Source organism: Erinaceus europaeus, chromosome 17, assembly GCF_950295315.1.
Source record: "Erinaceus europaeus chromosome 17, mEriEur2.1, whole genome shotgun sequence".
NCBI lineage: Eukaryota > Metazoa > Chordata > Mammalia > Eulipotyphla > Erinaceidae > Erinaceus > Erinaceus europaeus.
Window position 1 is genome coordinate 14,150,117 of NC_080178.1, and position 26,472 is coordinate 14,176,588.

A 26,472-nucleotide genomic window follows, 5' to 3' on the forward strand; every position below is an offset into this window, starting at 1 on the left:
CATAGTTTTTCTTTCCTTTAAAAGGAGAAGCGAAGGGCCACACTTGGACGAGTTGTTGCAGCAGCTATGTTGAACCTTTCTGACTTGTTTTTAAGTCTTCTAATTAAAATTTTCTTTTTGTATATGTCTTTTGTTAAACATTTCCTCATAGACTTTATGGAAAGAAGCAAGACACAAGTAAATAAGTAATTTATAAACAAACTGGGGACATAGAGTAGACATTTGGCTTATTTCAGCTAAGCTTACCATTTTAATAATTATTCATCTTATTGACATTCATTTTAATTGGTAGATCAGATAAAATTCCTTCTATGTTATTTCTCATTTTTGTCTTTATTTAATGTATTTTTTTTCAGAATGGGTTCCACCTCAGCCAGAATATTTCTATCAACCTACAGGAAATGAAAGGTTACCAGAAATTGTCGGAGAGGAAAGAGGCATAGTTGTCTATCAATTAGATTCAGGTATAGTCATTATACTAAAACAAAAATATAGTAAACATATTTACTGCAATGAATGTCACTTTATTTAAAATTTTTTTTTTATATTTATTTTATTTATTTATTCCCTTTTGTTCCCTTGTTGTTTTATTGTTGTAGTTATTATTGTTGTTGTTGTTGGATAGGACAGAGAGAAATGGAGAGGGGGGGGAAGACAGAGAGGAGGAGAGAAAGATAGACACCTGCAGACCTGCTTCACCGCCTGTGAAGCGACTCCCCTGCAGGTGGGGAGCCGGGGTTCGAACCGGGATCCTTATGCCGGTCCTTGTGCTTTGCGCCACCTGCGCTTAGCCCGCTGTGCTACAGCCCGACTCCCTTTATTTAAAAATTTTAACTTTTATTCTGTGATAAGCTGTCCTTTCCAGATAGACCTGAATGATACTCATGATTAATCAGCTTGAACTTTTCCAATTATTTATTTTTTAATTAGTTTTTTTTTTTTCTTAAGAGTCCTAATTCCATTGTATGGCTACTTCCTAGATGTTTCTCTTCCTAAAGGTCACATGTGGAATCTTTGGGAAACTTACGTTAATTTCCTCTACCTTCTGCATACACAGAGATGAAATAATACTAGCTGAGACGACAGTATAATGGTTATACAAAAGACCTTCATGCCTGAGGCTCCCAAGTCTCTGGTTCAATCCTCCGTAAGCCAGAGCTGAGCAGTGCTCTCTCTGGTTTTTAGGTGTCTCTCTGGGTCTCTCTCTCTCTCTCTCATTAAAATGAAGTATTAAAAGTAAATGAGTAGTACTGAAGTACTAAGAGTAGGCTCTGTTTTGAGGCATACTATGGCCTGCCCCCCAATAAGTCTTACTTAAAAAAGAAAATACTGGGCCAGGTGGTGGCGCAGCTGGTTAGGCACACAGACCACAGTGCGCAAGGACCCAGGTTCAAGCCCCTAGTCCCCACCTTGCGCTAGTCCTTGCACTTCACACTATGTGCACTTAACCCAGTGTGCTACTGCCCTGCCTTTATCTTTTATTTTTATTATTTATTTATTTATTTTTTATTAAAACGATTTTGTTTATTAGTGAGAAAGATAGGAGGAGAGGGAAAGAACCAGATATCACCCTGGTACATGTGCTGCTGGGGCTTGAACTCAGGACCTCATGCTTGAGAGTTCAGTGCTTTATCCACTGAGCCATCTCCCACACCACCAATCTTTTATTTTTTTAATGACAGAGATGCAGTTAGATACAGAGAAAGAGAGACCAGAGCACTGCTTAGCTCTGGTATATGGTGGTGCTAGGATTAAACCTGGGACATCAGAGCCTCAGGCATGAAAGTCTTTTTGCAGAACCATTATGCTGTCTCCCCAGCTCTCCTTCAATATCTGTAAATGATTCTATACCATAACCAAAGAGGATAACCAAGGACATAAGGTAGTTCAACATAAGAAGTCAAATGTAATATACCAGATTAACAGAGCAAAGAGATGGTGGAGACGCATTCGTCTCAGTAGATGTAGAAGTAGTGTTTGACAAAATGCAATCTTCCATGCTAAGAATATTCAGAGAAGCAGAAGTAAAACAGAATCTCCTTAGCTAAATTAAGGATGCTTATGGAAAGAATTCATCAAGTTAATTTTATTTATTTAATTTATTTATTTTGTCATCAAGGTTATTGCTGGGATCCTGTGCCGGCACTATGAATGCAGTGCTCCTGGTGGCTTTTCTCCCCCCCATTTCTGTTATGCTTGATAGGACAGAGGAATTGAGAGGGGAGGGGGGAGAGAGAGATAAAGACAGACACCTATCTGTAGACCTGCTTCAGGGGCTCAAACTCAGATCCTTGTGCATGGTGAGAGGGCCCTGCCCCTAGAGTGCATCAAATTTACAGCTACCAAAATAGCTGTCATAAAAATATGGACAAGACAAGTGCTGGAATAGTCTGGGAAGTAGTGCAATGGATAAACTGTTGGACTCTCACCCAGAATCACATGTGCCAGAAGTGATGCTTGGACTGTCTCTCTCTCTCTCTCTCTCTTAAAAATTTGGTGCTGAGGATTGAACCTGGAACTTTAGTGCCTTAGGCATGAAAGTTGTTTTTGCATAACCATAATGTTGCCTTCCCAGCACAAACAGCATCCTTTTATTTACTTATTTATTGACTTATTTATTTAATTATTTTAAAAACATATTTATTAGGGGCCAGGTTGTGGTGCACCTGGTTGAGCTCACATGCTGCTATGAACAAGGTCCTGGGTTGGAGCCCCTAGTTCCCACCTGCATGGGGAAAGTGGTAAAGCAGTGCTGCATGTGTTTTGTTTTGTTTTTTTACCTATCTCCCCCTACCTTCTTGATTTATGGCTGTCTTTAGCCAATAAATAAAGATAATACTATATATATATGTGTCTGTATTTGGATAGAAACAGATATATATATATATATATATAGAGAGAGAGAGAGAGAGAGAGATACAGAGAGACATCTACAGCCCTGCTTCACTGCTTATGAAGCTTCCTCTCTGCAGGTAGGGACTGGGGCTTGAACCTAGGATTTTTGCACACCATTACAAGTGCACTTTACTGGGTGTGCCACCACCCAGCCCTTCAGCTTTCCTTTTAAATTTTTTTATGTTTATTCATTTTCCTTTTTTTTGCCCTTGTTGTTTTATTGTAGTTATTATTGTTGTTGTTATTGATGTCTTCATTGTTGGATAGGACAGAGAGAAATGGAAAGAGAAGAGGGAGACAGAGAGGGGGAGAGAAAGATAGACACCTGCAGACCTGCTTCACAGCCTGTGAAGCGACTCCCCTGCAGGTGGGGAGCCGGGGTTCGAACCGGGATCTTTACATCGGTCCTTGTGCTTTGCACCACCTGCACTTAACCGCTGTGCTACCGCCCGATTCCCTAAATATATTTTTAAAAGATTTTATTTATTTACTAGAAAGATAGGAATAGAGAGAGAGAGAGCTGGACGTTACTAGAAAGATAGGAAGAGAGAGAGAGAGAGCTGGACATCACTCTGGTACCTGTGTTGCCAGTAATTGAACTCAGGACCTCATGCTTGAGAGTCCAGTGCTTTATCCACCTTGCCACCTCCCAGACCACCAGCATTCTTTTCAGTTAGGATTTATATGGGTATAACTAGTGTCTGAGAAAGCAAGGGTACCCTTGCAGCTAAAAGGGAGTGCTCTGAAGCACTTAAAGTCTTCAAAGAAATTGTTTAAAATTGAGTGTGTCAGTAAGGACAGTTTGAAAAGCTGAAAATTCATTGTTGCTAACCAAGAATAATGCTGAGCACATTAAAGGACTCAATAAATACCTTCTGGGTGAGTGGGTTCTGAGTGGAGCCTAACCTAAATCTGTCTGTCGGATCTGCAGTGCCCACAGAAGGTTCCTATTTCACCAGTTCCAGAGTGGGTGGCCGACGAGGAATCATCAAGGAAGTGGCTGTCAGGTTGCAAGGACCGGAAGATAATACTTTACTGTTTGAATCAAGGTTTGAGAGTGGGAATCTGCAAAAAGCTGTCAGAGTGTAAGTAAGAAAGAAGTTCCCAGAGGGATGATGTTGAAGTGACTGGGTCAGGAGTGTCCCTGAACATGTCAGAGGGGTGGAGAATGGTTATGAGGACGATGATGAAGACTGGAATCATTATGACATTTTGTCCCAAAATTAAGTATTACTGGGGGTGGGGTGGGGTGGGGTGGTGCAGGCACACCTGGTTGGGTACACATGTTACAATGCACAAGGACCTGAGTTAAAGCCCCCAGTCCTCAACTGTAGGAGGAAACTTTGCGAATGGTAAAGCAGGGCTGCAGGTGTCTCTCTGTCTCTCTGTCTGTCACCCCCTTCCCTCTCAATTTTTGGCTGTCTCTATCCAATAAATAAACAAAGATTTTGGGGACGAGATGGTATCTCACCTGGTTGAGCACACATGTTACAATGCTCAAGGGCCCAGGTTCGAGCCCCTGGTCTCCCCCTGCAGGGGGAAAGCTTCATGAGTGGTGAAGCAGGGCTGCAGGTGTCTCTGTCTCTCTCCCTCTCTATCTCTCCCTTCCCTCTCGATTTCTGGCTGTCTATCCAATAACTAAATAAAGATAATTAAAAAATAATTTTTAAAAATTAAAAATAATAATAATAGGGAGTCGGGCGGTAGTGCAGCAGGTTAAGTGCAGGTGGTGCGAAGTGCAAGGACAAGCGTAAGGATCCCAGTTCGAGCCCTGGGCTCCCCACCTGCAAGGGAGTCGCTTTACAAGCAGTGAAGCAGGTCTGCAGGTGTCTGTCTTTCTCTCCCTCTGTCTTCCCCTCCTCTCTCCATTTCTCTCTGTCCTATCCAACAATGATGACAATAATAACTACAACAATAAAACAACAAGGGCAACAAAAGGGAATAAGTAAATATTTTTTAAATAATAATAATAAATAAAAAAGAACTGAGTCAAAGGTTTGAGTGCTGGGTGATTCAAGATTAGACCTGGCAGGTCATAAGGATATATATATGTGTGTATATATATATAATTTTAAAAAGGAAGTGAAATTTTAAGGAAGTTAAATTTGTTTAAAAAAATATTTTTTAATTTTTTCAAGTTGGGGGCCAGGTGGTGGTGCACCTGGTTGAGCGCACATGTTGCAATGTACAAGAACCCAGGTTCAAGCCCCTAGTCCCCACCTGCAGACGGAAAGCTTTGCGAGTGTTAAAGCAGGGCTGCAGGTGTCTCTCTGTCTCTCTCCCTCTCCCTCTCCCCCTTTCCTCTCAATTTCTGGCTGTCTCTATCCAATAAGTAAATAAAGATTTAAAATATTAAAAATTTTAAGTTAAAAAATCAGCAGGGGGTGGCAGTTTCTCGCTGTCCCATCAAATAAAATAGAGAAGAAGAACTGGCTTCTAGGAGCAGTGCGTAGTGCTGGCACCAAGCCCCAGCAATGACCCTGGTGGCAAATAATTATCATCATCATAATAATTGATAATAATAGTTCATTTATGAATGGGGAGAAAAGAGAGGGAGAAAAAAAAAAAAAAACAGAGCATCACTCTAGCACATGCATTTCCAGGGGTTGAACTAGAGACCTCACGCTTGTCAGTCCAGCAATATACCTGTCATGGCCACCTCTATTTAGGATTCTTATTTATATATATATATATATATATATATATATATATATATATATATAATTTATTTATTTCCTTTTGTTGCCCTTGTTTTATTGTTGTAGTTATTGTTGTTGATGTCATCGTTGTTAGATAGGACAGAGAGAAATGGAGAGAGGAGGGGAAGACAGAGAGGGGGAGAGAAAGATAGACACCTGCAGACCTGCTTCACCGCCTGTGAAGCGATTCCCCTGCAGGTGGGGAGCTGGGGGCTCAAACCCGGATCCTTATGCCCAGGTCCTTGCGCTTTGCACCATATGCGCTTAACCCACTGTGCTATCGCCCGACTCCCAAGGATTCTTATTTTTTTTTATTTCTATTTTTAAAAACCATATATACATATATACATACATGTGTGTGTGTGTGTGTGTGTGTGTGTGTGTGTGTGTGTGTGTGTGTGTGTGTGTTATGCAGCCAGGGAGATGGCACAGTAGGTAAAGTGTTAGACTCTCAAGTCTGGCCCACCCTGCATTGGATGAAGTTTTGGTATCTCTATCTCTCTCTGAAAGAGTTGGCCCAGCTCTGTAATTTATTTATTAATGAGGGGGAGTAGAGAGAGAGAACCAGATCACAGTCTGCCACATGTGCTACTGGGGATCGAACTTGGGATTCTGTACTTGTTCACTTAACCAAGTGCACCATCACTGGGCCCTAGGATCTTATACTTGTGTTCCACACTGCACCAACTTCTGGGCCGCCTATGCCTTGTTGTGTGAAGAGTCTGATTGCTTTTAAAAGCCAGACTGGGGAAGTCAGGTGATAGCACAGCGGGTTAAGGCACATGGCGCAAAGAGCAAGGACCAGCGGGATCCCGGTTCGAGCCCCAGCTCCCCACCTGCAGAGGAATCGCTTCACAGGCGGTGAAGCAGGTCTGTAGGTGTTTGTCTTTCTCTCCCCTTCTCTGTCTTCCCCTCCTCTCTCCATTTCTTTCTTTCCTACCAACAACAACGACATCAGTAATAACTACAACAATAAAAACAAACAACAAGGGCAACAAAAGGGAAAAAAAAAAAGCCAGACTGGATCTGAACGTGGGCCTATTGCCTGGTGCCACAGAAAGCCAAATTGTTACCATCAGTTTTTGCCAAAAGGGGGATAAAAACCTCCATTGCCATTCACACCTATAATGGAGGAGTTAGTAATTCAGATCGACTTGCCCACCCTCTAAAAGGAGTCAACTTCTTCTGTTAAAAATATGTATAAATTTTTTAAAATTTCTTTATTGGGGAATTAATGTTTTACATTTGACAGTAAATACAATAATTTGTACATTCATAACATTTTCCCCCCTTTTGTTGCCCTTGTTGTAGCTTCGTTGTGGCTATTATTATTGCCCTTGTTGACGCAATTCATTGTTGGATAGGACAGAGAGAAATGGAGAGAGGAGGGGAAGACAGAGAAGAGGAGAGAAAGACACACACCTGCAGACCTGCTTCACCGCCTGTGAAGCGACTCCCCTGCAGGTGGGGAGCCGGGGGCTCGAACCGGGATCCTTACGCCGGTCCCTGCGCTTTGCGCCACATGTGCTTAACCCACTGCGCCACCACCCGACCCCCATCATAACATTTTAAAATTTATTTTATTAATGGGGCCGGATGTTGGCGCACCTGGTTGAGTGCACATGCTACAATGCACCAAGACCCAAGTTCAAGGACCCCCAATCCCACCTGCAGGGAGAAAGCTTTTTGAGTGGTGAATCAGGGCTGCAGGTGTCTCTGTTTCTCTCCCTCTCTGTCTCCCCCTTCCTCTCAATTTCTGGCTGTCTCTATCCAATAAATAAGATAATAAAAAATATAGAACAAAGTAACAAGAGAAGACAATGTTTCCTTGGATTGGTTGTTGGGAAAGAATGGGGGGTTTCAGACACAGTCCTCTCTCTCTCTCTTTCTCTCTGTTTCCATTACAGAAATACCTATGAATATGAACTCACCTTGCGAACTGACCTCTACACAGACAAGCACACTCAGTGGTTTTATTTTCGAGTCCAGAACACCAGAAAAGATGCCACGTACCGATTCACCATCGTAAACTTGCTAAAACCCAAGAGCCTTTATACTATAGGGATGAAGCCACTCATGTACTCCCAGCTAGATGCCAGCACCCACAGCATTGGCTGGAGGAGAGAAGGAAATGAAATCAAGTACTATAAGAACAATTCAGATGATGGGCAGCAGCCCTTTTACTGTCTCACGTGGACTGTCCAGTTTCCACACGACCAGGACACCTGCTACTTTGCACACTTCTACCCCTACACGTACACTGACCTGCAGTGCTACCTCCTCACGATAGTAAATAACCCTGTCCAGTCTCAGTTCTGCAAACTCCGGACTTTATGCAGGAGCCTAGCAGGAAATACCGTCTATCTCCTCACTATCACCAACCCATCCCGGACCCCAAAGGAAGCAGCTGCAAAGAAAGCTGTGGTCTTAAGTGCCCGAGTCCACCCTGGGGAAAGTAACGGCTCCTGGGTCATGAAAGGCTTTCTAGACTTTATCCTTAGCAACTCCCCTGATGCCCAGCTCCTCAGAGATATTTTTATCTTCAAAGTGGTTCCCATGTTAAATCCAGATGGAGTGATTGTGGGGAATTACCGGTGCTCACTGGCTGGAAGGGACTTGAACAGACATTATAAAACCATTCTAAAGGAGTCTTTCCCTTGCATCTGGTACACCAGGAACATGATTAAGAGGTGAGAACCATCATCTGTTATCTTTCACTAAATACTCAGAGCATTATCTGATAGGTGTATGGGCTCTCTCTTTTAATTTTTTTTTTTTAATCTATAGCCATCTTTTTTTTTTTTTTTTTTGATAGGACGGAGAGAAATTGAGAGAGGAGGGAGAAAGAAAGACACCTGCAGACCGGCTTCACTGCTTACGGGGTTCGAACTGGGATCCTTGCACGGGTCCTTGCGATTCATACTATGTATACTATGTGTGCTTAACCTGGTGTGCCACTGCCCAGCCCTTTCTTTCTTTTTTTTTTTTTTTACCAGAGCACTGATCAGCTCTGGCTTATGGTGGCTGGGGGGTTGAACCTGTGACTCCAGAGCCTCAGGCATGACAGTCTGTCTGCATAACCATTATGCTATCTACCCCCACCCCCTTTCTTTTTTTTAATTAAAAATATTTTTATTTATTTACTGTATAGAGACAGAAAAATTGAGAGGGGGAGGAGGAGGTAATAGCTAGAGACAGAGAGATTCCTGCAGCACTGCTTCACCACTTTCGAAGTTTCTCCCGTGTAGGAGCTTGAACCCGAGTCCTTGTGCATTCTGATACGTGCACTCAACTGGGTGCACCACAGCCCAGCCCTTGAGGTCTCTTCTAAAGTTGTAGTCATCTGTGGCCCAGGAGGTGGCATAGTGGATAAACTGTTGAACCCTTATGCACGAGAACCCAAGTTTGAGCCCCAGCATCGCATGCGTTAAGAGTGAGGGTCTGGTTGTCTTTCTGTCTGTCATTAATTATTTAAGACATTTTATTTATTTGATAGAGTCAGAGATGTGAGGGGAGAAAACAGACAGAGGGGAAATATGGGGCAGTCCAGGAAGTAGTACAGTGGCTAAAGTGCCAGATTTACAAGCATGAGGCCCCTAGTTGAAGCCCAGTATCACATGTACCAGAGTGATATTCTGGTTTTCTTTCTCTCTCCTCTATCACAAATGGATGCATAAACCTTTTTTTTTTAAAGATTTTATTTACTGATGAGAAAGATAGGAGGAGAGAGAAAGAACCAGACATCACTGTGGTGTTACCTATCTGCCGGGGATTGAACTCAGGACCTCATGCTTAAGAGTCCAATGCTTTATTCACTGTGCCACCTCCCGGACGGACAACATAAATACATACAACCTAGAGAAAAACAAGTGTGTGGCTTCACAAGGCCTTTACCATATCTGTATGAAAGGGTGGGAGTCATCAGATTGCTAAGAGTATATGTTTGAGAGTCAGAGAGACCTGAGTTTGAAGCCTGTTTTGGGGTGGTTACTCTGAAGATTCAATAAGATCATCCAAGTCCTCGGGTTCAGCATAGACTCCAACACAATGTAAATGTGTCTTGGTACGCTATCATCCTCATCATGGACAATGTGAGCAGGTTTGGAGACTGATTAGGTGCCCTGGGTCTTCAAACAAGGAGACAAGATTATATAGTCAGACCATAACATAAACCAGCCCTGCCTGCAAAGTCAGAAAACAGAACTTTCTCTGGTTGTCTTTTTCATCTCTCCCCCTTTCTCTCCCTCCTTCCCTACATCTGCATCACGATGTGCTTTATTTCAAAAGATTCCCTTCACTTCCTTGTCATTTTTCTCAAGGCCCACCTATTTCCCCCTTCCACACCAGGACTTTCCTTTTTCAAGTCCCCCTGACTGACCAGGACAAGGAGTGCTGGTGACAAGTTTCCAGTAGTGGCCGAGGCTGAGGATAAGGTCCATTGAGGCACGAGGGGCCGAAGCTTTCTTTGGAGGGGAAGTATCAAACGATATACTTTAGGAAGAGACCTCAGGCCAGGTGGTGGCACACACTACAGTTGAGCGCTCACACTAGAGTGCCCAAGGACCTGAGTTCAAGCTCCTGGTCCCCACCTGCAGTGGGAGAAAGCTTCACAAGTGGTGAAGCAGGACTGTAGGTGTCTTTCTGTCTGTCTCCCTCTCTATCTCCCCCTCCCTTATCAACTTCTCTGTCTCTATCCAATAATGTGTGTGTATATATAAAAGAGGAAGAGACCTCAAGAGCTCTTTGATTATTCAAATGCATTAAAATGTCCATTTGTTTGAACATTGCATATGTCTGCTCCTCTCAACAGAGTTCTTGAAGAAAGGGAGGTTCTCTTATACTGTGACTTCCATGGCCACAGCCGTAAGAATAACATCTTCCTGTATGGCTGTAATAACAATGATCGCAAGTACTGGCTTCATGAGCGAGTCTTCCCTTTAATGTTAAGCAAAAATGCACCAGATACGGTAAACTTGTAGTTTTCTGTCTATTGACTAAGGGAGAAGGGAACTCTCCTGTGTGTAGTGCTTGATCTGCCAATTTTTCTCTTAATTTTCTTGGGTAAATCTCAACAGCCTGGACTTCAAGAGTTTACAAGCTATGACTAAGAGTTACTTTAGGGATTTGGGCGGTAGCACAGCGGGTTAAGCGCACATGGCGCAAAGCCCAAGGACAAGTGTAAGGATCCCGGTTCGAGCCCCCGGCTCCCCACCTGCAGGGGAGTTGCTTCACAAGCAGTGAAGCAGGTCTGTGGGTGTCTATCTTTCTCTCCCCCTCTCTGTCTTCCCCTCCTCTCTCCATTTCTCTCTGTCCTATCCAACAACAACAGCATCAATAATAACAACAACAATAACACAAGGGCAACAAAAGGGAATAAATAAATATTTTTTAAAAAAGAATTACTCTATGAATCAATGAAAGATTAATAAAGTGTGGTATATCCACACAGTGGAATGTCACTTGGAAGTAAAAAGTGCAAAGGACTGAAATTATAGAACAAAGGTGAACCTTGAAAACATGCTAAGTGAAGAAAGTCAAACACAAAAAGGCCATATAGTGTATTACTCCGTTATATGAAATGTTCAGAAGAAGCAAATGTGTAGAGACAGGAAGTAGCTTAGTAATTTCCCAAAAGTGATAGGAAGAGGGGAGAATGGGGAAAGACTGCTAACAGGTACTGAGTTTGGGTTTTTTGGGGTGTTGATGGTTTCTAAATTTAAATTGTCATAATAGTTGCAAAATTCCATGAATATAAAATCATTGAATTGTGTACTTTAAATGTGATTTTTGGGAGTCAGGCGGTACTGCAGCAGGCTAAGTGCACATGGCTCAAAGCACAAGGACTGGCATAAGGATCCCAGTTTGAACACCTGGCTCCCCACCTACAGGGGAGTCACTTCACAGGCGGTGAAGCAGGTCAGCAGGTGTCTCTCTCCCCGTCTGTCTTCCCCTCCTCTCTCCATTTCTCTGTGTCCTATCTAACAACAATGACATCAATAACAACAACAACTACTACTACAACAACAATGAAAAACAACAAGGGCAACAAAAGGGAAAATAAATAAATAAATATAAAAACAATTTTAAAAATGTGATTTTTATGGTATGGAAATTAAGGTCTCAGTAAAGATGATTTTTTTTGGTTTATTGTTTTTTATTTTTTTTATTATATCTATTTACTTGGTTAGAGACAGCCAGAAATCGAGAGGGAAAGGGAAGATAGAGAGGGAGAGAAACAGAGAGACACCTGTAGCACTGCTTCACCACGTGTGAAGCTTTCCCCTTACAGGTGAGGAGTAGGAAGCTGCAGTGCTGTTGGGTCTCTTACTCTTTCTCTCTTTTCCTGTCTAAAAAGTTGGCCTGAAATGATGAAGTATGAAAATAATAACATAACTTTTTCTCGCATGAAGATATATATGAGAATCCTGGAAGATAGCATAGTGGATAAGCCACTAATCTCTCTGATAGAAGGTTCTAAGTTTGATTCCTGGCACTGAATACACCAGAGTAATAATCTTATAAAAGATGTAACAGACAAATAGTGTACATTTACTTTCTCTGTATTTTACAAGTATTTCATACATAGAGAACAAATCCTCCAGGTTCAATCCCCAGTACCACCATAATCCTGAGCTGAGCAGTGCTCTGGACTTTTTTGTAAAAAATATTTTTTATTTATTTAATATTTATTTATTTACTCCCTTTTGTTGCCCTTGTTGTTTTATTGTTGTTATTATTATTGTTGTTATTGATGTCATCGTTGTTGGATAGGACAGAGAGAAATGGAGAGAGATGGGGAAGACAGAGAGGAGGAGAGAAAGACACCTGCAGACCTACTTCACTGGTTGTGAAGTGACTCCCCTGCAGGTGGGGAGCCAGGGACTCCAACCCGGGTCCTTACTCGGTTCTTGAGCTTTGCACCACCTGGCTTAATCTGCTGCTGCGCTACCACCTGACTCCCTATTTTATTTTCTCTTTCTTCCTTCCTTCCTTCCTTCCTTCCTTCCTTCCTTCCTTCCTTCCTTCCTTCCTTCCTTTCTTTTCCTTCTTCCCTTTTGTTGCCCTTATTGTTTTATTGTTGTAGTTATTACTGTTGTTATTGATGTCATTGTTGTTGGATAGGACAGAGAGAAATGGAGAAGGGGAGACAGAGAAGGAGAGAGAAAGATAGACACCTGCAGACCTGCTACACTGCTTGTGAAACAACTCCCCTGCAGTGTGTTTGGATTTTTTATTTATTGGATAGAGACAGCCAGAAGTCGAGAGGGAAGGGGTGATACAGAGGGAGAGAGAAAGAGAGACACCTGCAGCCCTGCTTCACCACTTGCAAAGCTTTCCCCTTACAGGTGCTCTGGTCTTTCTGTATGTCTCTTCCTCATTAAAAGATTAAAGTGAGTTGGGGGGTAGCACAGCGGCTTAAGTGCACATGGCTCCCCACCTGCAGGAGGTTGCTTTGCAAGCAGTGAAGCAGGTCTGCAGGTGTCTGTCTTTCTCTGCTCCTCTCTGTCTTCCCCTCCTCTCTCCATTTCTCTCTGTCCTATCCAACAACAACGACAGCTATGACAACAACTACAACAAGCACAACAACAAGGGCAACAAAATGGGAAAAATAGCCTCCAGGAGCAGTGGATTCGTAGTGCAGGCACTGAGCCCCAGCAATAACCCTGGAGGCAAAAAAAAAAAAAAAAAGATTAAATGAAAAAAATATATTTAAAGAGAGAGAGAGAGAGAGAGAGAGAGGGAGTCAGGCGGTAGCGCAGTGAGTTAAGCGCAGGTGGTGTGAAGCAAGGACCGGAGTAAGGATCCCGGTTCGAGTCCCCAGCTCCCCATTTGCAGGGGAGTTGCTTCACAAGCAGTGAAGCAGGTCTGCAGGTGTCTATCTTTCTCTCCCCCTCTCTGTCTTCCCCTCCTCTCTCCATTTCCCTCTGTCCTATCCAACAACAATGACATCAATAAGAAGTACAACAATAAAACAGCAAGGGCAACAAAAGGGAATAAATAAATTAATAAGACAATTTTAAAAAAGAAGTTAAGAAAATAAAAAGAAACACAAAGAAATGTTGACTAGTGCTATGAAAATTAAAGTAAGACAGTAGTCCCAAACATTGTAGGAACCCTAGTTCTGCAAAAGATGCCTGGGCATGAAGGGCCTGGTAGGGAATAGAGGTAAATTTGAAAAACAGAATATTGGGGACCAAGTGGTAGTTCACCCAGTTACGCATACATATCACCATGTCCTAGCCCCTGCTCCCCACCTGCAGGGAGGATGCTTCTGCAGGTGTCTATATTTTTCTATCCCTCTCTACTTCCCCCGCCTCTCTCAATTTCTCACTGTCCTATCAAATAAAAATAGAAATTTAAAGAGAGAGATAAGTAGAGATAGATAGATACATGCGGGGGGGGGGGGCAGGAATGGGAAAAAAAAAAGAAATTAAAAAAAAAAAAGGAAGAAAAGGAAGAAATAGCCACCAGGAATTGTGGATTCGTTGCCCTGGTGGCAAAAAAAAAAAAAAAAAAAAAAAGAATATAATCCCTTCTATTTGGAAGATAAATGCTCTCCGAGAAACTCATTTAATTTTGTTAACCTTTCATCTCCCAAACATGACCACAGAATTCTTTTTTGCCCCTCTATATAGTATGTTAGCATCCCTCAGTTTTAGAGAGAATACCTTTTTTTTTTTTTTGTCTCCAGGGTTATTACTGGGGCTCGGTGCCTGCACAAGGAATCCTCTGCTCCTGGAGGCCATTATTTCCATTTTGTTGCCCTTGTTGTTACCCTTATTGTTGTCATTATTATTGTTGTCATTGTTGTTGTTGGATAGAAGAGAGAGAGGTGGGGAAAACAGAGAGGGGGAGAGAAAGATAGACACCTGCAGACCTGCTGAAGCGACCCCCCTGCAAGTAGGAAGCCAGGGGCTTGAACCAGGAACCTAACAGTCCTTGTACTTCATGCCATGTGCACTTAACCCACTGTGCTACCACCCAAACCCCAAGAGAGAATACTTTAGGAGGTAATGTGTATGGTGGTCATGAGTTTTAAACATTTCAGTAATGGAACTTGGATTTTTCTCTAGTTCTCCTTTCATAGCTGCAATTTTAAGGTCCAAAAGAGCAAAGAAGGTACGGGGCGAGTTGTGATGTGGCGGATGGGAATCCTAAACAGCTACACCATAGAATCGACCTTTGGCGGGTCCACCCTGGGTAAGCTCTCTCCTTTGTCTCACAGGCCAGCTTGGGAAGGGGAAGTCACGGGGAGCCTTGGGGAGATTAATTCCTCCTGGATGTTGGAGTTTTTTTTTTTTTTTTTGCTTTTTAAAAAATATTTATTCATTCCCTTTTGTTGCCCTTGTGTAGTTATTATTGTTGTTATTGATGTCATTGTTGTTGGATAGGACAAAGAGAAATGGAGAGAGGAGGGGAAGACAGAGAGGGGGAGAGAAAGACAGACACCTGCAGACCTGCTTCACTGCCTGTGAAGTGACTCCCCTACAGGTAGGAGCCAGGGGTTCAAACCGGGATCCTTAAGCCAGTCCCTGCGCTTTGCGCCAACTGCTCTTAACCCACTGCCCTACCACCTGACTCCTAGATGTTGGGGCTTTAAGTGACCTAGAGCATTTTCTTTGTCTGTTGTGCATGCTAAATTTGAGTGTTCATAATTAAAGTATGAAATACAAAGTTTGATGGGGATCATGTGGCGTAGGGGAGGTTCAGGACTCGGGACTAGGCAGGTCAGGATTGCACTTCAGTTCCATTTATAAATGATATCACCCTGAGTCCACTACTTAAGAGAGCGCATTTTCCTTTGGCAAATATACTACATAATGCAATAGCATTCGGCATGGTGCCTACCACAAAGTAAAACCTCAATAATTATAGGGCTCGGTGCCTGCACTACAAATCCACTGCTCCTGTGGCCATTTTTTCCCTCTTTTTTTTTTGTGGGGGGTAGGACAGAGAGAAATTGAGAGAGGAGGAGAAGACGGAGGGGGGAGAGAAAGACAGACACCTGCAGACCTGCTTCACTGCCTGTGAATCGACTCCCCTGCAGGTGGGGAGCCGGTGGCTGGAACCAGGATCCTTGCGTGGGTCCTTGCGCTTATTACTATGTGCGCTTAACCTGGTGCTCCACAGTCTTGTCAAAGATTATTTCAAATCAAGATCGAGCTAGAGGATATATGCTATTTAGAAGTATAATAGTTTTTTTTTTAATTTCTATATTGGGGAATTAATGTTTTACATTCTACAGTAAATACAACAGTTTGTACATGCATAACATTTCTCATTTTTCCATATAACAATACAACCCCCACTAGGTCCTCTGTCATCCTTCTTGGACCTGTATTCTCTCCCAACCCACCCCAGAGTCTCTTACTTTGGTGCAACATGCCAATTCCAGTTCAGGTTCTACTTGTGTTTTCTCTTCTGATCTTGTTTTTCAACTTCTGCCTGAGAGTGAGATCATCCCATATTCATCCTTCTGTTTCTGACTTATTTCATTCAACATGAATTTTTCAAGGTCCATCCAGACTGGCTGAAAACAGTGAAGTCACCATTTTTATAGCTGAGTAGTATTCCATTGTGTATATATACCACAACTTGCTCAGCCACTCATCTGTTGTTGGACACCTGGGTTGCTTCCAGGTTTTGGCTATTACAAATTGTGCTGCCAAGAACATATGTGTACACAGATCTTTTTGGATGGATGTGTTGTGTTCCTTAGAATATATCCCCAGGAGAGGAATTGCAGGATCATAGGGTAGTTCCATTTTTAGCCTTCTGAGAGTTCTCCAGACTGTTCTCCACAGAGGTTGGACCAATTGACATTCCCACCAGCAGTGCAGGAGGGTTCCTTTGACCCCACACCCTCTCCAGCATTTGCTGCTGTTACCTTTTCTGATATATGACATTCTCACAGGAGTGAAGTGGTATCTCATTGTTGTCTTTATTTGCATTTCTCTGACAATCAGAGACTTGGAGCATTTTTTCATGTGTTTCTCAGCCTTTTGGATCTCTTCCCTGGTGAATATTCTGTCCATGTCCTCTCTGCATTTTTGGATGGGGTTATTTGTTTTCTTGTTGTTGAGTTTGGCAAACTCTTTATATATTTTGGTTACTAGCCTCTTGTCTGATGTATGGCATGTAAAGATCTCCCATTCTGTGAAGGGTCTCTTGGTTTGGGTAGTGGTTTCTTTTGCTGTGCAGAAGCTTTTTAATTTGATGTAGTCCCATAGGTTTATGCTTGCCTTAGTCTTCTTTGTAATTGGATTCGTTTCATTGAAGATGTCTTTAAAATTTATGCGGAAAAGAGTTCTGCCAATATTTTCCTCTAAGTATCTGATAGTTTGTGGTCTAACATCTAAGTCCTTGATCCACTTGGAATTTACTTTTGTACTGGTGAAATATAGTGATTCATTTTCATTCTTTTGCATGGTTAAGCACACACATTACAGTGTACAAGTACTCAGGTTCAAGCCCCTGGTCCCCAATTCCAGTGGGAAAGCTTCCAGAAGTGGTGAAGCAGGGCTGGAGGTGTCTCTCTGTCTCTTTCCTTCCATTTCTCCCTCCACTCTCAATTTCTGTCTCTATCCAATAATTAATAATTAAAAAAAAACAAATTTTTAGAGGACTAGGAAATCACTCACCCAGAAGTGCATATGCCTCACCAGGCACGAGGACCTGGAGTTTGAGCACCAGAGCTACATGGATCACAGTGGACAGTACCGGGATCTCCATGGGTGCTGGAAAGATGCTGTGGTTATCTCTCCTCCTTTGTTGTCTACCCTCTCTCTTACTAAATAAAAAAAGAAAAAAAAATGGGAGGATCTGTGTGATTTCACATTGGGTTAAGGCACATAGTATGAAGCACAAGGACCCACTCAAGGATCTGGTTTGAGCCCCCAGCTCCCCACCTGCCCGGTTCACTTCACAAGCATTGAAGCAGGTCTATCTATAGGTGTCTATCTTTATCTCCCCCTCTTTATCTTCCCCATCCCTCTCAATTTCTCTCTGTTCTATCCAACAAAAAAGAAAAAAATGGAAAAAAATGTTTGCCAGGAGCAGTGGATTTGTAGTTGCAGGCACCAAGCCCCAGCGATAACCATGGAGGGGGGAAAAAAAAATGGGCCCAGAAGGCAGCTCAGTGGTGTCACACATACCTGAGGCTCTGAGTTCATTCCCCAGTGTCGTATGAAAACAAATTAAGAAGTGTTCTGGCCAACCCAGGAGATGATACAGCAGGTAGAGCATGGATTTGCAAGCATGAGGTCCTGAGTTCAATCCTCAGCGTTGCGTAAGACTGAATGATGACCTGGTATCCCCTCTCCCGTCCCCTCCCCAACATTCTTCTTCTCATTAATTAGTAAATCTTTAATATGGCGTGAGAGAGTTAGATAGAGACAGAGAGACACACAGAGAGAATGGTGAGTGAACATTTTTAAAAATGAAATGTTTGCAGGGACCAGCGTAAGGATCCCGGTTTGGGCCCCTGGCTCGCTGCCTATAGGGGAGTCGCTTCACAGGCAGTGAAGCAGGTCTGCAGGTGTCTGTCTTTCTTCCCCCCCCCCCCCGTCTTCCCCTCCTCTCTCCATTTCTCTCTGTCCTATCCCACAACGATGACATCAATAACTACAACAATTTAAAAAAGGGGCAACAAAAGGGAAAATAAATAAATAAAAAGAAAAATATTTTTTAAAAAGAAATGTTTGTGGATTTTTTTTTCCAGGCAGTAAAAGGGATATGCACTTCACCACTGAGGATCTCAAGTCTCTAGGTTATCATGTCTGTGACACCCTTCTGGATTTTTGTGATCCTGACCAAACCAAGGTAAAAATGGATTTTCAGGGAAAAAAACAAAAGGAGTTTCAGGAAATGTGATTATGAAGGGGGGGACCTGTGATTATGATTAGGATCTTTTTCACCTGGGTGTGAAAGCAGCCCAGTGGAAGCACATTAATCCACTCAGTCATCTCAAACCTGCATGCTTAGGTCTACAGACCCTGTTTTCTATCACACAGAGAGAGCAGTGAGTTGTTTCTCAACCGTAAGATATGGTCTGAGGAGCTAACGTATAACATGGTGACTGTAGTTCACAACACTGTACTATGTCATTGAAATTTGCCAAAAGTAGAACTTATTAAATGGCCTCCCCCAAAACAGAGTAAACTATGTGAGGTGGTGGGTGTGTCCGTTGACTTTGAGGAAGGAACCCTTCCACAGGGAATCTCTCATGTTGTGCTCTGTCTTACAGCATATCGGCTATACCTCCACAAAGCCAAAAGATAAATCACTGGATTAATTGCTACTTAAAAAAACGGAGCCTGGGGGCCAGGTGGTGGTGCACCTGGTTAAGCGCACACATTACAGTGCTGCACAGAGCCTGGGGGCCAGGTGGTGGTGCGCCTGGTTAAGCACACACATCACAGTGCACAAGGACTCTCGTTCTTCAGGGAAGCTTCACGAGTGGTGAAGTGGCACTTCAGGTGTCTCTCTGTCTCTCTCCTCTATCTTCCCCTCTCCTCTCAATTTCTCTCTGTCTCTATCCAATAACAAATAAATAAAAATATTTTTTTTAAAAAAAAGACTTTACAAGAGAATTTAATCACCATGTAAGCTGTAAAATCACATTTGCCACAGACCAAAATCTGAAAGATCCATTCTAACTTTTCTTTCCTCGCTATTAAAAAAATGATATAAATAGGGGCCAGGCAATGGCACACCTGGTAGAGTGCACATATTACAGTGTGTAAGGACCCAGGTTCAAGTCCCTGGTCCTCACCTGCAAAGGGGAAAGCTTCATGAGTGGTGAAACAGGGCTGTAGGTGTCTCTCTGTCTCTCCCCCTTTTCATCTCCCCCTCCCCTCTCAATTTATGGCTGTCTCTATCCAATAAATAAATAAAGATAAAAAATAAAAATAAATATTTGCCTAAGAAATACCTCAAATTTTTAAAAATAATAATAAATAAATAAATAAGACCAATATATTATTTAAGAGGTTTATTATTAGCTGTGGCCAGAGGAAAGTGGCTAAAGTAGTAAGGTGCTCTAAAAGACATCTACCTATTCCTAAGGGTCATGTAATTTATCTACTAATATGTCCTTGGTAGAAGATGACAACTTACTCATTTTTGTATTTCTAGCAACAAAGTTCCCCTCAGGGAACCCAGAGAGATAGCATAGTGGTTCACACAGGACTTTTCATGCCGGAGGCATCAGAGTCCCAAGCTCAATCAATGGCATCTCAATAAACCAGAGCTGAGCCATACTCTGGTAAGAAAGGAAGAAAGAGGGGTCGGGTGGTAGCGCAGCGGGTTAAGCGCACATGGCGCAAAGCGCAAGGACCGGCGTAAGGATCCCGGTTCAAGCCCCCGGCTCCCCACCTGTAGGGGAGTCGCTTCACAGGCGGTGAAGCAGGTCTGCAGGTGTCTATCTTTCTCTCCCCCTCTCTGTCTTCCCCTCCTCCATTTCTCTCCTATCTAACAATGACAACATCAGTAACAACGACAATAATAATAACTACAACAACAATGAAAAACAACAGGGGCAACAAAAGGGAAAATAAATATTAAAAAAATAAAAACTAAAAAGAAAGAAAGAGAGAGGAAGGGAGGGAGGGAAGAAGGGAGGGAGGAGGAAGAAAGGGAGGAAGGAAGGAAGGAAGGGTGACCCAGGAGGTGGTGCAATGGATAAAGTGTTGGATTCTCAAGCATGAGATCCTGAGTTCAATCCCCGGCAGCACGTGTACCAGAGTGATGCTCTAGTGTTTTTCTCTCTCTCCCCCTATCTTTCTCATCAATCAATAAATAAAAAACTTAAGAAGAAAGAAGGGAAGGAAGAAGGAGAGGAAAGAAGAAAGGAAAAGTGAAGTTCCTTTCACCTTATACCTAGTAACTATTAGATGAATCAATAAGAAATACTCAAAAAGTAGGATTTTTTTTTCATTTCCACAGTTTGCACAATGCTTAGCAGAGCTTGAAGAGCTCTTACAACAGGAAATCCACAAGAAATTCCATGAACTTGGAGATGACATGGATTTGGAGACAGGATGGAGTGATATCTCTTTATCTGATATTGAATCCAGGTAAAAAAATGTCCACCTTGGTGGTCTGGGAGGTGGCATAGTGGATAAAGCACTGCACTCTCAAGCAGGAGGTCCCAAGCTCAATCCCCAGCAGCAGCACATGTACCAGAGTGATGTCTGGTTCTTACTCTCACTCCTATCTTTCTCATTAATAAATAAATAAAATCTTTTAAAAAAAAATTTCCACCTTGAAGGAAAAACAGAAAAGTTCTTTTTTTTTTTTTTGGAAAAAAAAAAAAGTTTATTGGGGTTGGATGGTGGTGTACTGGGTTAAGCGCACATAGTATAAAGTGCAAGGATCCTGGTTCAAGCCCCTGACTCCCCAGCTGCAGGGGGGTTGCTTCACAAGCAGTGAAGCAGGTCTGCAGATGTCTACCTTTCTCTGTTCCTCTATCTCTTTTCTCTCAATTTCTCTGTCCTATCCAATAAAAAATAAATGGAAAAAATGGAATAATAGATTCATAGTGCAGGATCACCAAGCCCCAGTGATGACACTGGAGGTAAGATAGCTTAATAAATAAATACTTGCTTTACGAGCTAGAAGTAGATGAAGAAGCAGGCATTCTAGCACATGAAGTGCTTGGCATCAAACCTGAGACCATATACACACACACACACACACACACACACACATACACACACACACACCCTGAATTCTACCTGCTGAGTCATCTTCTAGTCGCAAGAAAAAAAATTCCTTTTTATTATTTTTTTATATTTGTTTATTTTCCATTTTGTTGCCCTCGTTTTTTATTGTTGTTGTAGTTATTGTTGCTACTGATGCCGTAGTTGTTTGATAGGACAGAGAGAAATGGAGAGGGGAAGACAGAAAGGGGAAGAGAAAGATAGACTCCTGCAGACCTGCTTCACCGCCTGTGAAGCGACTCCCCTGCAGATGGGGAGGTGGGGCTCTAACCGGAATCCTTAAGCCGGTCCTTGTGCTTTGCGCCATGTGCACTTAACCTGCTGCACTACCTCCTGACTTCCTCCCTTTTTATTATTTTTTTAAGTTATTATTTTGCTTGTCCTGTTTTGGTTTTGTTGTCTTAGTTTTGGGCCTCCAGATGAAACTTTGATTAATCAAACCCGTCAGCCCATGAAACAACTTCAATATGCTCCGTTCTTTCTGCAGCTGTTGTCAAGTGCCTGTTCTTTCATGGCCTGCCTGAGACACTGAGAGTTGGGTGGGTGGGGCAGGCAATGTAGGCACAGTCACCTTTTAGGCCAGGTAGACAGAATGCCTTTGGAAAGTTGGTTTTTTTTTTCCTCCAGGGTTATCACTGGGTCGTGGTGCCTGCATCACAAATCCACTACTCCTGGTAGCCATCCCCTCCCCATTGCTGCTGTTATTGTTGTTGGATAGGACAGAGAGAAACTGATAGAGGAAGGGAAGACAGAGAGGGGGAGAGAAAGATAGACACCTGCAGACCTGCTTTACCGCCTGTGAAGTGAACACGCAGGTGAGGATCCTGAGGCTAGAACTGGGATCCCTGTGCCAATCCTTGCATTTTGTACTATGTGCACTTAACTCAGTGCACTACTACTGGACCCTGGCCTTTGGAAAGTTTTTAAAAAATATTTTATTTATGGGAGTCGGGCGGTGGCGCAGTGGGTTAAGCGCATGTGGCGCAAAGCGCAGGGACCGGCGTAAGGATCCAGGTTTGAGCCCCCGGCTCCCCACCTGCAGGGGAGTCGCTTCACGGGTGGTGAAGCAGGTCTGCAGGTGTCTATCTTTCTCTCCCCTCTCTCTCTGTCTTCCCCTCCTCTCTCCATTTCTCTCTGTCCTATCCAACAACAAAGCAACGTCAACAATGGCAATAATGACCACAAGGAGGCTGCAACAACTAGGGCAACAAAAAGGGGAAAAAATGGCCTCCAGGAGTGGTGGATTCATGGTGCAGGCACCGAGCCCAGCAATAACCCTGGAGGAAAAAAAATATTTTATTTATTTATTAATGAGGAAGATAGGAGGAGAGAGAAGGAACCAGACATCACATGTGCTGCTGGGGACTGAACTCAGGACCTCATGCTTGAGAGTCCAAAGCTTTATCACTGTGCCACCTCCCGGACCACATGGAAAATTTTATGTAGTGTCATGATCTGACCTGCCTTGTAAATTCAACTGGAATGCTCTGGCTGCTGTGTGGAAAATATTGAATTGATTATTATGAGTCATTCTATTATTAATAGAAAAGAAGAAAAGATTAACCAGGGAGGCTCACCATGATACTCTTGCTATGATCCTGGTAAAAGGCACTGGTGGCTTAGACTAAAGTCATAGTAGCTGCGGGTTTTGAATTTGGTTAGATGGATGTTCTTTCTGAGATGTCTACTAGACATCTAAATGGAGTTATTATTATTATAATAATTATTTATTTCATGACAGGGTGCAAGGGATGCCCTCTGGTATATCCGTGTCAGGGACTGAACTCAGCACCTCATGCTTTGATACTTGCCAGTTCAGAGCTCACCTCTGCACCCCTTGAAGTACCTCTCCTCGCCAGGGTCTGGGGCCGGGACAGCAGGTTGCATTGACAGAGCTGTGCCACGGAAGCCCATAATTCAAGTTCTTAGATCAACGTTCTTATCTCTTTTATTTCATTTCATTATCTTATTTATTTACATATTTACTTATTTTTTACCAGAGCACTGCTCAGCTCTGGCTTATGATGGTGCTGGGGATTGAACCTGGGGTCTGGGGAGCCCTAGGCATGGATGTCTTTTTGCATAACCATCATGCTATTTCCCCCCACCCCATGCATATTTTAAAGAAAAGATTTGTGTATACCTATGTTCATAGCAGCACCATTTGTAGTAGCCAAAACCTGGAAGCAACCCACGTATCTTGTCAAATAAAATAGAAATAAAAAAGTGGGGGGCGGAATGGCCAACAACAGTGGTAGATTCATAATGCCAGCACTGAGCCCCAGAAATAACCCTGGCAGCAATAAAAATAAAATAAAATAAAAGTGGCAAAGTCTTTACTGTCAGACAATTCTGTTTCCTGGTGTTCTCTAGGGCTGCACACTAAGACCAGGAGGTCAGCTACGTTCCTCTGTTTCCTGTGCCTATTGGCTACCTGTATGCAGAAGCTGTTCAGAATTAATTAATGTGCCTATCAAGAATTCCTAGTAACTAAAACACAGGGAACTAGATAACCTTACCCAACATTATAACATCTAGCACATGTTATATATCCTAGATGTTAATCAGTATTTCCCCTTCTTCTTTCCTTTTGGAAACAGTACCAGTGGTTCCGACAGCTCCCTCTCGGATGGTCTCCCTGTTCACCTACTGAACATAGCAGATGAGGTGAGATTAAATAGAGTTTCACATCCAGGAAATAGCAACTTTATAAAAAGCACAACAGGGGGAGGGGTGTTGCAGCAAAGCATAGGACTCTGGGGAGGGAAAGGAATAGGAAGTTTGGGGAATAGGAGGCCTGGGGCCCCTGATAGGGGGAGAAAAGTGTGCAGCAGACACCTGTTGCATAGAACAGGGAAACTATAGACAAGTGTAAACATGTAATTCATTAAACCCCCCCAATATTTTTTTTTTGCCTCCAGGGTTATTGCTGGGGCTCAGGGCCTGCACTAGAATCCACTACTCCTGGAAGCCATTTTTTACCTTTTGTTGCCCTTGTTGTTCATCATTATTGTTATTGTTGTCATTGCTGTCGTTGTTGTTGGATAGGACAGAGAGAAACTGAGAGAGGAAGGGAAGACAGAGGAGGAGAGAAAGACACCTGCAGACTTGCTTCACCGCTTGTGAAGTGACCCCCTGCAGGTGGGGAGCTGGGGTTCGAACAGGGATCTTGACTCCGGTCCTTGCGCTTTGTACCACATGCACTTAACCCCTGCGCTACTGCCTCCAAAATTTTTTTAAAGCGTAACAATTAGTGGAATTTTCCCATTATTCTAAGATCTTCAGAAAGTATATTAATAATGTTCTTACTGATAACCCTACCCTACAGACTTTTATTTTGTCTTTGCTATCTTTATTTTTTAAATCTAGGGGGTAAAAAATAAGGTCTCTACATATTCCAGAGTTAACTATTGTCAAAAAAAAGAGCAAAGTTTAACTAAAACTGAAAACCATGTCAATAGATAGAGATTATTTTAAATGCCCCATAGTGTGTGGGCCAAGGACAGGAAATAGCATAGTGGTTACACAAAATACTTTTATAGTTAAGGTCCCACTTACAATCCCTGGTACCACCATAAACCACAGCTGAGCAGTGCTCTGGTAATAAATTATTAAATGCCTCAAACATTAAAAAAAAATCACTCATTGAGGGTGTCGGGCTGTAGAGTAGCGGTTAAGCGTTCATGGCGCAGAGCGCAAGGACTGTTATAAGGATCCCATTTCGAGCCCCCGGCTCCCCACCTGTGGGGTGGTAGTGGTGGTGAGTCGCTTCACAAGTGGTGAAGCAGGTCTGTAGGTGTCTTATCTTTCTCTCTCTCTCTCTGTCCTCCCTTCTTCTCTCCATTTCTCTCTGTCCTATCCAACAACATCATCAAAGGCAACAATAATAATAAATGACAACAACAATGGCAACAAAATGGGGGAAAATGACCTCCAGAAGCCGTGGATTTGTAGTTCGGGCACCGAGCCCCAGCAATAACCCTGGAGGAAAAAAAATTATTCATTCGTGTTACCTTAATTTTTTGTATTTCCACACAGTACTCCCCCCCCCATTTGTTTACAGACCTTTTCTTACACAGGTGTTATAAGAGCTTTATTTTTGTTAAGACTTTACTGATTTTTTTTTTATTTTTATTTATTTGATAGAGAGGAAGGGGGAAATAGAGCGCGAGAGAGAAAGATACCTGCAGACTTTCTTTACCACTTAGGAAGCTCCCCCTCTGCAGGTGGGCAGGCGGGGCCTAGAATCCAGATCCTTGTGAAGGACCTGATGCTTAGTACTATGTGCACTTAACTGGGTGCACCACAGCCCAGCTCCCAGATTTTACTTATTTCTTAATGAAACAGAATGAGAACTGTGACACATGCAATGCTGGGAGTCAGACTTGGTACCTCATGCTTGTGAGGTCAATGCTTCATCTACTGTGCTAGTTCACACTAAAGTAAGAGCTTTAGTGACCATGGACTATTTGCTATAGCTCATCATGCACAAAATCAGACTGAATCCTATTTAATGTAATTTAATTTAATCCTATATAATCCTATAATTTCTGTGGCTAGATTTGCCAGCCACGTGAGTAGAAACTATCATTAAGTACCTGGAAAATTAGTCCTGAGCTTCCTTTGCTAAATTAGCAAGGCCACCTTGTGGCAACAACCAAACTGAATTTTTTATTTTATTCTTATTTTTATTTTATTTTTTTAGTGATTTAATAATGATCAACAAGATTATGGGATAAGAGGGGTACAATTCCCACCACCAGAGTTCCATATCCCATCCCCTTCATTGGAAGTTTCCCTACTTTTTTTTCGCTCTGGGAGTATGGACCAAAGATCTTTATGGGGAACAGAAGGTGGGAGGTCTGGCTTCTGTAATTGCTTCTTCACTGGACATGGGTGTTGACAGGTCTATCCATACCCCCAGCCTGAATCTTTTTTTTTTATTCCCTTTTGTTGCCCTTGTTTTTTTATTGTTGTAGTTCTTATTGTTATTGATGTCCTTGTTGGATAGGACAGAGAGAAATAGAGAGAGGAGGGGAAGACAGAGATGGGGGAGAGAAAGACAGACATCTGCAGACCTGCTTCACCGACTGTGAAGCAACTCCCCTGAAGGTGGGGAGCCAGGGGCTCGAACCAGGATCCTTAGGCCAGTCCTT

The 26,472-nt window shown here is 42.7% G+C and overlaps 1 protein-coding gene across 8 annotated transcripts in view; it reads left to right on the forward strand.

The window, feature by feature from the left end:
• AGBL2 (AGBL carboxypeptidase 2) overlaps positions 1 to 26,472 on the forward strand; it is a 56,053-nt gene that overhangs the window by 18,432 nt on the left and 11,149 nt on the right. For 7 of the 8 annotated variants that reach the window (XM_060176402.1, XM_016186389.2, XM_060176406.1 and 4 more), the window contains exons 6-13: positions 357 to 464; positions 3,827 to 3,980; positions 7,502 to 8,284; positions 10,405 to 10,561; positions 14,669 to 14,795; positions 18,316 to 18,416; positions 20,541 to 20,671; positions 23,917 to 23,983. In XM_060176402.1, the coding sequence (XP_060032385.1) occupies positions 357 to 464; positions 3,827 to 3,980; positions 7,502 to 8,284; positions 10,405 to 10,561; positions 14,669 to 14,795; positions 18,316 to 18,416; positions 20,541 to 20,671; positions 23,917 to 23,983 (1,628 nt within the window). The remainder of the gene's footprint in view (positions 1 to 356; positions 465 to 3,826; positions 3,981 to 7,501; positions 8,285 to 10,404; positions 10,562 to 14,668; positions 14,796 to 18,315; positions 18,417 to 20,540; positions 20,672 to 23,916; positions 23,984 to 26,472) is intronic. The other variant, XM_060176405.1, reaches the window with a different exon arrangement.